We start from the raw sequence: 13,205 nt of genomic DNA, 5'->3' as shown, positions 1-13,205 counted from the left end.
CAGAAAGGTCTAGTCACCTAGTTTCAACGGCCTGTCTACATGGAAGCTTCGTTGGGCTTAAAAAAGAAGGAAAAGTGGAATATATACTGAAACTAGACTAGGCAGGGCTTTCCGATGTCAGGTGTGCGCTACTAATGAAATATGTAGGAGAGTTCCGTCTCGGTAGCGTCGTCTTACTACCGAAAATCACACTTATTTCCATATCCCTGTTTTCCCTGGCGGAACCTAGATTAGGCATAGCCGAAAGGGCAAAAACAAAAAAAACAGAACCGAACAGAATCTGAATCGCCGTCTTCCTGCATTGCCCACGAGTGTGTGTGTGTAACCGAAGTACCCCCATTCTCACGTAGCCGCAGTGGTATCTACGGACTGGACCATGCAAGTAAGAAATATTTACTAATCCAGATCTTGGAAACCCCCTTCCCGCCACTGCCGCGAGATATCTCTTGTCCGGCGTTTGTTTGCTCTTCTCACTGCTTATTTATGCGCAACTGCAATCCGCGTCTTCCCCCACCTGAAGTCGTCCATCTTGAGCAGTGTGTACACTTGCGTCATCTGGCCAATGAGGGGGCCAAAACGGTGACAAAGTAGTATCCCTACCACTAATTGCACTGCATCTTTGATCGACTGTGCGCACATGAGAATGACGATTGTGTCCCAGAACTTGTGGTAGGTGTCGATGAAGATGAGGACGAGGAGGATGCGGGCGTCGAGTTGGGCTGTGAGGGGAATGTTAGAGTGAGTTTTTTTTTCTGGAGTGGAAAGGGAGAGGGAAACGTTACGTACATCGGTAGTTGGCGAAGAAGAGGGAGGGAGCAATGATCCAGGTTACGACGGATCTGAAGGCAGCGAGTCGCTCAGTCCAGCCGGTGTTTTTGCGGCAGAAGAGGAGACAGTCGCTTGTGAGGGGGCCGAGGGTCCATCGGCGGCGTTGGCTTAGGAAGACGGACAAGTTGGTTGGGGCTGTAGTGTAGGCTTTTGCACTCAGACATAGACGGGTTTGACGTCTGGGTTCTCTGATAGTACTAGACATATGTGGTCTCGATCCTCGCTCATCATTGATTGGATGGTTCGGAACAAGCCATCGGTTTCCTTGGGGTAGTATCCGAATTTCTTCATGATATCGTCGCCACATGTAGACTCCTCAACTCGAAGCAGCTGGCAGCATCCTGGCAGGCAAGTTACCCGCTCACTTGTGAGACTTTGGCGTAGACGACGGCGGTATTGGCCGGCCATGTACTCGGCATTCTGGTAGAGATAGGCGGGTGAAAACGATGACACGTTGGTAGGGTCGGGTCGAATGAAACCAGTCACGCCAACGATCTTGTCATCTTCCCTCACAGTTTGAATCAGGTTGGAGACGCACTTGTCATCAAACCGAGTATCAGCGTCGATGCCAACAACATAGTCGACATTTTGGATCGACAAGCTTTCGAGGAAACCAGAGAGTTCGGCAAAGAGCTTTGGGCCGAACATTGCTAATTCCGGATTCGATTTACGTTGGTTGAATTTGGAGAGGAAAGCCCGCATGAGAACGACTCCGTCTCGTTTGCCGCGGTTTTCGTTCTTGACCAGGCAGACGATTGGCACACCTCTGAATTCTCCCTTGACAAGCTCGATTTGCATAGAAGCACCGTCCCATGAAGTATAGGCGTCAGACATGCGAATGCTGGTAGGATGCTCGATAATGTCTTCAACCAGATGGGCAGCAGTCGTTTTGGTCATGCCTTTGGTGCTAACGCGGCCATCACAGACTACGAGGATGACTTTCTTGTGGTCTTCCACCGACTTTTGTGCAGCCAAGGACTCCAATGAGACCATAACCTCTGCGTATGTCTCATTGTAGCAACAGAGGAGGTACGCAAGGCTTTCTGGTGTTTCGGGAGTCTTGGGAGGCGTCGGTCGGAGGTACCGGACGAGGCCAAAGATGAGGATACAGACCATCTCAACGAAGTCAACCACGGGCCGCAACGCAATCAGTGGAATAAGCCACCAGAAGTTCTGGATGTAGTTTGAGAGCAGGTGTGTCAGGGCCAAACTGGAGGATAGTAATCAGCAATCGCTATCTCACATGATGTGCCAATGCAGGGAGGGGGGTGCTTACTTCAAAGGAATCAGAACAGCATATACAATATATTTCTGAGTTCTTAGTCGGCGAGTATTGACGCTGGGCAAATGTTCAATTGCGCTGCGTAGCGTCTTGGTGGACAGTGGAAAGGATCGTTTCCGTAGATAATCTAGTATATCATTTAGTATGGCAGCATTTCCAGCCATGGTGCTTGGAAAAGGTATCATACCCATCTTAAAAGTGGGAAATTGAACAGACTAGAAATATAAGCTGAAATAAAAATGAAATAATCGTGTGCTTGGGTAGTGTAGGTTCTGTGAAAAACAGGAAAGAACTTGACTGTCTTGGTCTGGATTTGGTAGATGAGATCTTGCTTGATATACTGCTCAAGTTTCTAGACAAGGGCAACTCGAATACAAGCATGATTATGAACGGCATTTTCCAAGAGTTTTAGAAAAAGTGACCGACCTGCTAGCCTCTCGGGCAGATACCTACGTGTTGTTGGACTCCTCTTGCCTGAGAGGGCTATTTCTCCGGCTCCAGATCTTTTGGCATATTGGTAAGCCATGGTATCGTGGAGTTTTCACATCCGTTGCAGCCGACGGAAGCCTGTGGGAGTTCATCATCGGGCCGTACGGACGGAGAAGAGCCTTGGAAGTGACATTCGTACTGATATTGACCTTCGGCCCTATCGCATTCTTGACTACCGAGAATACAGCCATCTGCCTTCTATGGTAAAACTCGATATATCTCAACACTAGCAAATAATTCCTCCGGTCTAAATATCTGTGATACGATCCGTTCACCACTAGCGCACCATCACCTCATGTGCCGGCAATCTCTCTCTGCTTGAAACTTGCTCTTCCTCATAAAATCATCTCTAATCTTCTAAAGCATGATATATTGTGGTGTAGTATCACATGACTAGCTTGTAGTATATATTACCATCTTCTTTCGTACGCAGATAGGCACCTTCTTCAACCAATCCCTCACAGCGATTAGCTATCAGCTTATTTCTAGCTACTCGATTGCGGGTCGCCCCTCTGATCTTTTGAGCTCGATCACGTATCGTGCCACAATATATATCGTCCAACTCAAACCACAGTTTGCTGAATCCTACAATTCGCTCAATGGCTAAGTCCGACGCACCCAGCACAATCGCAATCATCGGGGTGGGCTATGTGAGAGAACATCTCATGGAAGTTTTCTCTTCAGCCTTCCCCATAATTGCATACGACATTTCCCCTTCCCGGATAGATAATCTCCGTCTGAAGCACTCGGAGAAGCACAATGTCAAGTTCACTACAGACAATAGTGATTTACAACACGCATCACACTTTCTACTCTGTGTGCCGACATCTTTGAGCTTGACTGGCGGAATCGATTCCTCGCACATTTGCAGTGCAGTGGACATGATCTGCCCCTATGTGAAAGTCAGTTCCATAGTGGTTGTAGAGAGTACTGTTGCGGTTGGAATGACTAGGCAACTACTGGGGCCTCTGGTTAAAGCTCGTGGCATCTTCGGTGGTATGTCGCCTGAAGTAAGACATCCCATACGCCTCAGAAACGAGATGAACTAACTCTGGAACAGAGAATAGACCCAGGCCGCCTGGAGCCTCCACCTAAATCGATACCTAAGGTCGTTTCTGGTCTAGACAACTTAGCGCCAGGGTCGTTGGCCGCCATCACAGGATTATATGAAACTGTTTTCGATACTGTCGTTCCTGTCAGCAAACCAGAAGTAGCTGAGATGTCAAAGCTCTATGAGAATTGCCAGAGGACCCTAGCGATTGCCTACGCAAATGAGATGGCCGATGCCTGTAAGGAACTGGGAATCGATCCTTTTGAGGTCGCCCAAACATCCGCGACCAAACCTTTCGGATACCTACCTATGTATCCCTCACTGGGCATTGGAGGTCACTGCATTCCTGTCAATCCAACATATCTCATGTCGACTTGCAAACTCCCGCTGCTTGAACAGGCGCACGCGCGTATGATGACCCGGCCATCACGCATCGCCAGTCACCTCCTAGAGTCGGTACTCCAGGAAAGCTGTCACAAACACGATGCAGCACATCGACCCAGAGTGCTCGTTGTCGGGATTGGGTTCAAGGCAGGCCAATCGGATATGTCCCACTCTCCTGGGTTGCAACTCCTGAACTACCTGCGCCAATCGGGCGAAGTCGATCTGATGTTTTGCGATCCATTGGTAAGCCAGGATTCTCTACCAAGGGTGCCGAAACTCGAGAACAGCTGCTGGAAGTTGGAAGTTTTGAAGACATTTGATGCTATAGTGGTTGCTGTGAAGCAGCCGTCTCTGGACTACGAGATTTTGAAGTATTTGACCGGCGTGCGGGTCGAAGTCTGGCAAAGATAACAAAATGAAAAACACGGCTGTGGGGGAGCGAGGTCCTCGAAGATGCCTGGGGGGAGGCTTACGGTGGTCCTAGTGACATGGTCAAAGCTGACCAGGGGTCCGATCATCCCCCCGTAGTGTTTCGATCAATTCCACAATACTAGCTTTCGCTTATCGTCTACAAATGTTTGAGTACGAGAGAGGACATGGGTAACATTTCACGGATTCTGAACTACTGCAAATCTCGAAATGCTCTGGATTGGAGCATTGTGGGTTATGCAATGTTGTTGCTTGCTACGGAAGTCGCTCCCAAAAGTTATCGCCAGACCGGAGGAGCTCGGTTAGGAGTTCTTGCTAGTAGCGTTTTGTTAAGCGGTCCGATATAATCTTAGCGCTAATATATCTTTTTAGCTAACTTTAATGAAGCTATAGATAACAAATATACTAGTATTTTTTTTAGTGTTGTAACGTAATTATTATTCCATTATAGTCCTGTATCAGCCGTTGGCTATGTAGGACTTTGGCCGACGGCCGTTCTATCTAACTAGTTACAATTTGATACTTTGTGCTGTATTGCGTGACTGTGGTGCTTCGGCCTATATCTAGCTAAGCTGTTGCTAGCTTTCTAGACGCCTGGTGCTTAAGAGCAGTTTGGTAACAGGGAGAGATGTAGGGCAGCTAGGCTTCCTTCCAGCGAGCTCTCTTAGGGAGAAGGAAATAGTGCTAAATATTTCAAATTTTTAACTATTCTTTTTTTTTTCCTTTTTTTTTTTTTTTTTTTTTTTTTTTTCCTCTTTTGTTATTGTTTTTCTTATTTTTCTTTCTAGCCTTCTTGGCCGAGATGCCACTTTCTTGTTCCTATCCGCGTGCTAGTAATAAAAGCTAATGTAGCTTCTATACCGCTCGTGGTATGGAGTAGTCGTGGGAGTTTGAGTATTTTTTGGTTTAGAGTCTTTTTAAGCTGGTTTCTTTCTACGCTGTAAAAGCCGCAGTATCGAAGTAGGTGCTCTGCAGTTTGCGGTTTCCCACATCTACAAAGGTCGCATTCTCTTCTCTTTACTCTCTTTAGGTAGGAGTTAAAGTATCCGTGCCCTATCTTAAGAGAGTAGAAGGAGCTTAAAATGTCTCTTTTCGTGCCTCTAGGGATTGCTAGTTGGTTTTTGAGCTTTAGATCGAAGATAGCTCCGTAGCTGGTCTTCTTCTCTCTTACTTTTTCTCTATACTTTCTCCACTCTTCTGCCTGGCTAGCTCGTTGGAGGAGCTTAATCTTAGTGCCTAGGAAGGCTAGGCTTGTTTGTGATTTTTTTGGTGTTTGTTTTGTAGCTTCCTTTGCTAGAGCGTCTGCTCTTTCATTTCCTTCTATGTCTGTATGGCCTGGTGCCCATTTTAAGAAGATCTTTGCTTTTCTGTTAAGGATAGCTTTGGCTGCTTTTTGGCACCGAATTACCCATTGTTGGCCTGGCTTATCTGATAGACTTTGGAGCCTATAGATGGCAGCTTGGTTGTCAGCGTAAACGTGGATATTCTGGTCTTTTTGGGCTGTTTTAGCAGCGTATTCAAACGCTGCTGTAACGCCCTTAAGCTCTCTGTTATAGACTAGTTGTTGCTCGCCTATGTTCTTTGTCTCTGCGTAGATTTCTTCTTGGTTAGGGTTATAGACCGCTAGGCCTACTTCTATCCCATCTCTGTCTTTAGTTTTAGAGGCGTCTGAGTAGATTACTATAGAGTTATCCTCTATTGTTTAGATATAATCTTTGTGGGCGGCTGCCTCTTCTTCTTTGGATTTCTTTGATATAGAGATATTGTAGTTAAGAGAGTCCCATGGTCTGAACCTATATGAGATGATCTCTTCTATCTCTTTGGTAGATGGGATGGAGCTTGTGATAGCGCGTAGTTGTCTTGGTTTATTTGGCTGTTTTGATTGCTGAAGGGTTGTTTTTTGTAGCCTTGCAATAGCTTTTGTAATTGGATGGGTTGGAGCTAGTTGTATAGCTCGTAGAGCGTATTTTCGATTCGTTTGGCTTAGCCGTACGGCTGGTGACGGCAAGCTAGCTTCGATACTTGTTGGGATAGCTGGAGCTGTTTTAAATACTCCTAGTACCTTTCTACAAGCCGCGTTATGCAGCGGTTGAAGCTGATCTTTAATAAAGCTCTGGTTGCGCCAATAGATTGGCGACCCATAGTCTGCAATGCTGGTGACGCATGCTAGGTATAGTTGTCTGATAGCAAAGGGAGATAGCCCGCGGTCGATGTTAGCTAGTCTCCCTAGTCTATTAAAAGCTGTTTTTGCTTGGCTAGCTCTAATAGCTACGTGCTCTCTAAAGGATAGCTTATTGTCGAGGTATACCCCTAGCCACTTAATCGTATCTTTGTGGTATATTTTCTCCTTGCTAGGGAGTTCTAGAGGTATTTCTTTTCTTCTTTTGTTTTTTGTATAGTGGATTAGCTCTGTCTTTGCTATGTCGAATTCGATTGCTAGTTGTTTTCCTTTTGTAACTAGTTTGTTAACCTCGCGTTGTAGTATCTTCACGTTTTTCTTAATAGACGTTGACGAGGTTGTGATTGAGATATCGTCGATATAGGATAGCTGGAATCCATCTATTTGAGGGAATAGGTCTCTAATATAGATGAGAAAGAAGATTGGCGAGACTGGGCTGCCTTGTGGGATGCCCGCGTTAATCTCGCTAAACTCTTCTATTTGGCCGTCAAAGGCAAGCCTTAGAGATCTGTTAGATAGAAAGGTTTTAGCCCAAGTGATTAGGCTGATAGGTAGGCCTAGTCTTTTTAGTGTATCTAGGAACTGATTGTGCGAAACGTGGTCAAACGCTCCTTTAACGTCTAGAAAGACTGTTGATGTAGTATAGCCTTGTTGTTTTTGGTGCTGGATCTGATCTACAAGAAGTAGAGCTGCGTCTATAGCTGATTTCTTTAGTCTCCCTCCTATCTGCGAGTCGTGTAGGAGGTTGGTAGTCTCGGCTAGGTAGCCGAGTCTTTTAGCTATTATCCGTTCTGTTACTTTCCCTAGGCAGCTTAGTAGAGTAATTACCCTATAGGCCTTTGGGGTAGAATAGTCGGGCTTGGACGGCTTCTTTAGAATAGCTCCTGTAGCTCTTCTCCAGCAGGTTGGGTGGTATCCGTAGTTGAATAGCAGAGAGTAAGCTTTGAAGAACGTATTTGGCTGAGCTTGGTAGGCTGCTCTGATAATATCCTGTGATAAAGCGTCTGGGCCTGGTGAGCTACTTTTAACCTTATTAGAGCAAGCGCGTTCTAGCTCAGTTGTTGATAGCGCTGGCCACTCCCACTCTTTCTCTTGGTGGTTATTAAAGCTTAGTAGTGCTGTACTTGGTGGCGGTGGGAATAATGCTTTTCGAAAGGCTTTGCACTTTCCTTTAAAAGAGGTTTCTAGCGTCTCTCCCTGGATAGGAGGGATTCTTTCTACTCTCTTTTCCTTTGTATAGTCCATAGCTTTAAAGATAGATTGTGGGTCTTCTTTTTCTAGGAAGTTACTCCAGTGTTCTCTTTTAGCTCTCTTAATTGCCGTTTGGTACGTTGTTCGCGCTAGAAGGAAGTCTCTCTTAAAAAGATAGGCTTCTTCTATAGAGGTAGCTTGAAGTTGTTGTGCGAATATTCTTTGGCAGTGAGATACGTTTCTTCGTAGCTTAGTTAACTCCTGGTTCCACCAGGGCTTTGCTTTTAGCCCTTCTTTTAGTTGTGGAATAGCTTTATCTGCGGCTTGTTGGATTACTAGCGTAATAGCTTCTCCAATTGCGTCTAGTTGCAGCTTTAGCTTATTATCTTGGCCTAGGAGTAGGTTTCTTGAATCTGCTTTTCTTGGTTGGTGGATCTGATCTAGCGATTGTAGAGCTGCGTTGCTCTGGATAGCTTTGCCTAGCTCTTCTCTAAATAGGTCCCAGTCTGCCCTTTTTGTATTGTATCTTGTTTGGTTAGTAGGGCTATTAACTAGGTCCTTTGTTGTCTGGATTGAGAAGAGTATCCCATAGTGGTCAGATCCTGTTTCTGTTGTTGTTTGCCAGTCTCTTACTTTCGCGGCTAGGTCTGGTGTGGCGATAGTTAGATCTAGCGTTGTTTCTCTAGACAGGTGCGGTCTAAAGAAAGTGGCTGTTCCTGGCGTGTTAAGGAGGCTAAGGTCCTGGTCTTCTATCCAATCTGCTAATAGCTGGCCGTCTTGGCTAGTTTTACAGCCTGGGTCCCACCAAGGGTGGTGCTCGTTGGCGTCTATTAGTAGTAAGGTGGATATTGGTAGCTGAGTATTAGCGAGTAATCTTTGAAAGGTTTTTATATTTTCTGCGTTTTTTTGGTTGTATACGTTGTAGATGTTGAACTTTAGGCGTCCTTCTTGAATCGTGATAGCAATAGCGTCGTGGTCACCTATCTCCTCTCGCTGGCTAACCTCTGCTGTTAGAGATCTAGATATATAAAATAGAGCTCTTGGGCGGAGGTTTGGGTCTACTTTTGGAAAGATTTGGTAGAAGCTCTGGTGGGCTATTGACCTTGGGGCTTCGTAGTTATTACTGCTAGAAGGTGCAATCCACGGCTCTTGGATTGCGATAATGTCCACTTTAAGTTCAATTGCTAGTTGTAGCGTTGACTCTGTAGCGTGCATACTTTTGTTTAGGTTTACTTGTAGTACTTTAAGGTTTTCTACCATTATTTAATAGATAGGAATACCTCGCAGTCTTTGCTGTTAGCAAAGTGGGGTTGTTTGCAGTTTTTGCATTTTGGCAGGGTATGGTTGCAGGCCTTCCCTTTGGTTTTGCAAATACTGCAGTTGTGCTGAGTAGTTAGGTGGTTTTCAGCGCAAAACTGGCAGCTAGCTAGGTTTCTACACCTGCTATAGTTGTGTCCAAATCCTTGGCACTTGCTGCATTGCGCAGTTAGTGGGATTTGGCGGTATTTCTCTACCCGAAGGGATTGGCCAAGAATTGTTATTCTACTACCAATCTTCTTCGCCTCTTCTTCAGATTTAAAGGCAATTACAATAGAGCTTGTTTGCTTATTCTTCCAGCTTCTGGATAGCCAGTATGGGTTACCAACGATTGTTTGGTTCTTATTATACGTTGGGATTTCTGTATGGAGTAGCTGAAGGTTTTCAGCTCCGTCAAAGGTTGTTGGTACTCCATGTACAATAAGCTTAGTCCAGGACTCTAGCGGCTGGGCTTTCTTAATTGGGAGCTGGCTTTGCCATGTATTAACTTGCTTTAGAAGAAATTCTCCTGAGTATCCTTCTGTGGTTGTTAGGATAAGGTTATTTCTTCTGCTTGTTGAAACTTGCTGGATAACTGGGCCAGCGATGCCTGCCTTTTGGAAGGCTTGGTTGATCTTGTTTCTAACTAGTAGAGGGCTAATTATTTGGCCGTCTTCTAGTGTAACCAGCGTCTGGTAGTAAGATGCTGGTTTTTTAGCCTGTTGTGCTTGCTTCTTCCTTGGCTGTACTGTCGTCCAGGCCTGGTTTGAGTTGTTTGCTGCAATAGCTGCGTATGAGCTTTGGGCTGGTTTTTGGGTAGGTTGCGCAGCTATTGGTTGTGCCTTGTTTGAGGCTGCGATCGTCGCTTGTTTAAGCGTCTTTGTTGCTTGCTGTGAGGCGTTTGCGAGCGTGGCTGAGTGGTAAGCTAGTTTGGCAGATAGCTTTTCTGTGATTTGGTTGGCTACTCTGCCTGTTTCGGTATAGTCCCTAAAGACGTCTAGTAGCTCTAGTAGCTTGTTTTGGGCTATATGAGATTCTTCCATTGTAGAGGCCTGGAGAATTAGGTCTCTAGCCCAATAGATTGCCTGTTCAGCGTTCTTGGCAATTGGTTTTGGGCTGGAGGTGTTTTGGTATGGGTTTCTGCCTCTGTAGGTAGTCTCTGGCGAGAAGTTGGCGTATCGCTTGTTTAGTGGTAGTATTGGTATTTCAAACACGCTTGGTGTTTGTTGGTTTTGGGTGGGGGTGGCTGGTGGGGACTCTACGTCCATTTCTCTATTAATTTGAGCCTCTGGTCCTTGGCTCTCTTGCCCGTTTTCCTGCGTATTTACTATAATAGTATCACTATCAGGCGGCATTTTATTACTAAGCTTTTTCTCTTAGTAAGCTGCGGGGTGGTCTGTGTGTTCTTGTTTTCGTGAGTGAGACGTGTTCAAATTAGCTACTTTACCAGCTTCTAGCTCTATAGCGCGTGGGCTGCACGACTTGGCACTAGTTGCAATCGATTTCTTGGGATGGATTTGTATATATTGAGCTAAAATTACACCTATTCTAGAAAACTCGAAGTTGGTGTGTGTTGTGAGTGTTGTAACGTAAGAATAGCCCGAAACACGGATATTCTAACGCGCGCAGTCATTGTCACTTTAAAGCCCCTATTCTTACCCTTATTATAGGTGGAATCGACGACGACGTCGTGCTTTTTACTAACGCCCTCTCGCTATAAGCATTAGTTACAGCGACGCTATTAACTACTAGGTAAAGAGGATCTAAAGTATATAGAAGTAGCAAGCTTTAAGTTATAGCGTACTTCTAACTAGGCAAAGACTTGGCAGTACTACGGTGATATTACGGGCACCCCTATTAGCACTAACTACTAACCGAGCTCCTCCGGTCTGGCGATAACTTTTGGGAGCGACTTCCGTACTTTGTAAGCACTCCAAATGCATATACAAACTGTAGCCGAGCAGCATACACAGCACGGACTATGCACGTGGGTTTGGCCAGGAGGCAGGTCGGTGTACTATAGGAGTGTGCCGCTATTGTAACATGGGTCCTTCCCTTACAGATATACTAGCGCTTACCCCCAGAGAATATGTATTCCATAGTGCAAGAAGCCCTTACAAAGCACGTGGGCGAGGTACGCAATGGCCCTTAGCAAATATCGCAGAAATACTGTCATTCAAAGTCAGCGCCAGCGCGAACTAGGCCAAGTGTCTTAGGCATGTAAATTTGATCCCTCGCTATTGTTTTCTGAAAACGATTCGAACTTGTTCTGGATGCATTAAGCTAGGTTAGGTTAGCCCATCTTGTACGTACTGGGTTTACCGAGCCGCTCATGATAGCGGACGAAAATCTGTTGGTACTAAGTACACCGACCTGCTTCCTGTGCTTTCATGGGTCTGGCCGTCGCTGTAGCCGTTAGTCTGAATCCCAAACACGGCACAACGGTGCGACTTCATTCAAATCCGGTCCTTCTTCAACTCCGTCGTGGGTATCCTGTTCCTTACAGCAGGTTAAATTCCAAACTCGAGACGTGAACTGTGAGTTCGCAGGCATCGAGTGGAGGAGCAGAAATCAATCACAGTTCGTAGGGTTTCATGGGAAAAGGACATGCGAGATGATGGTGTGTTTCGCGAACATGAAACTAAGAAAGTCGCAGGTTGCAAAAACTGCTGGACCAAAATATTGTTTTCATTATCAGTAACAGAGTGTATTGAATAATCCATTCTGCTACTATCTCCTGCAGAACATGAGCCTAGTGATACATTTCTGAATCGAGAAAACCAACTAACTACTAAGGATGTGGGACCGGTATTCGCGCACCGAATTGTAAAATTTGCTGCTCAAAAGACGAGCATCGTGGCAACTGCGTTTTCAAGTTAACCTCGGATTGCCGCCTAACAAACAAGGATATCTTGTGACAAACCAGGTAACAGGGATGGATTAGCATGCGATGTCACGCTATGGCCTCCAGGGTACAATTTCTTCCTTGTTCTCTAAACAAAGCTAGGAAGCGATCCCTATGGTAACATACTCTTGGGAATGTTGACCCGATTGTCGGTCCGCATGGTAGAGCCAGTGTAAGGGTACCATGTGTCACCTCGACCCGACTTTTCTCAAGGGGGGGAGCACTGACATAGCCGGATAAGAACGTCGACCAAGATCAAATTAAATCATAGTCTCAATCACTAAACAAGGCGTTATATATTCTGTAGAATGATTAAGAGTTGTTACAAAAGTAGAGAATTATTTACTTAGGTATTTTAGATATCTAGGGAGCAAATTGTAGGGGATAAATTGCATTGTCACCCTGTTTTCATCTGGCTATTGCGGTCTCCCGCGAGTCGGCAACATTGTGCGCTAGAAGCTGCTGAGACCAGAGCTAAGAGTTCTGTCCGAGACTTCAAGTAAAATCCACGCGTGAGGTTGGGAAGGAAATTACATGAACTTGAAGCGCCGTTTTTTTGTGGAACGCATCAAGAAGAGTAAGAACGAGTATCAAGCCGAAACCTGGCCGAGCCTAGCGTAAGTACAACACTTATGAGGGCATTGTGCACGAGCACACGCGTTTCATGATTGATCATGCACGAGAACATGGATACTATTTGGTGATGGTAGGCCAATATCTAGACGATTCAGAGGAAAACCGGTACCAGGGTCCTTTGACAGGAAGGCCGTTTCGTAAGCCACGTACCAAAGCGTGGTTGTAGTGTTCACGTATATTGCGTGTCCGGATTGGTCCTGAAAACATCTCTTTGCAGACTAGCGACGCTACATTGATCAACAAAATTGATTGATCTGTATAAGAAGACGACTTGAAAGAGAAGAGGATGGCGTGATAGATGTTTTTTCGGCTGTGTTGGTGATGGAAGAGAAGGTGGCTTGGACATGTTCACTATGTCCATGGTTATGTCCATGTGGCAGGGAAGGAGCACGGTCACATTGGCTTGGCGCTGGACGGGGCCGGCGGGGTTATGCCCGGACCAACAAGTCGACGTTCCCTAACGCCTTTGACCAACCCCACAGCCACTAGCGCGTGCATGTGCTTAGTGAGCCAGCCTGCTGATAAAGCACCGTAC

The 13,205-nt window shown here is 45.8% G+C and overlaps 2 protein-coding genes across 2 annotated transcripts; one reads left to right on the top strand and one right to left on the bottom strand.

The window, feature by feature from the left end:
* Positions 1-477: 477 nt before the first annotated feature.
* On the bottom strand, positions 478-2,274 carry PSV08DRAFT_370104 (glycosyltransferase; the record flags this gene model as incomplete). Its single annotated transcript, XM_066093182.1, has 4 exons — positions 478-719; positions 787-975; positions 1,032-2,038; positions 2,105-2,274. The coding sequence occupies 4 exons, from the start codon at positions 2,272-2,274 to the stop codon at positions 478-480; spliced, it is 1,608 nt and encodes a 535-aa protein (XP_065949316.1).
* A 924-nt stretch (positions 2,275-3,198) lies between these two features.
* PSV08DRAFT_176579 (uncharacterized protein) lies at positions 3,199-4,445 on the top strand (the record flags this gene model as incomplete). Its single annotated transcript, XM_014226801.1, has 2 exons — positions 3,199-3,609; positions 3,660-4,445. The coding sequence occupies 2 exons, from the start codon at positions 3,199-3,201 to the stop codon at positions 4,443-4,445; spliced, it is 1,197 nt and encodes a 398-aa protein (XP_014082276.1).
* Between the last annotated feature and the right edge of the window lie 8,760 nt (positions 4,446-13,205).

The sequence above is a fragment of the Bipolaris maydis genome, assembly GCF_028858645.1.
Source record: "Bipolaris maydis strain C4 unplaced genomic scaffold PSV08scaffold_5, whole genome shotgun sequence".
Taxonomy (NCBI): Eukaryota; Fungi; Ascomycota; class Dothideomycetes; order Pleosporales; family Pleosporaceae; genus Bipolaris; species Bipolaris maydis.
The sequence above is the reverse complement of the archived record's forward strand: the minus strand, read 5'-3'. Positions and strand labels throughout refer to the sequence as shown.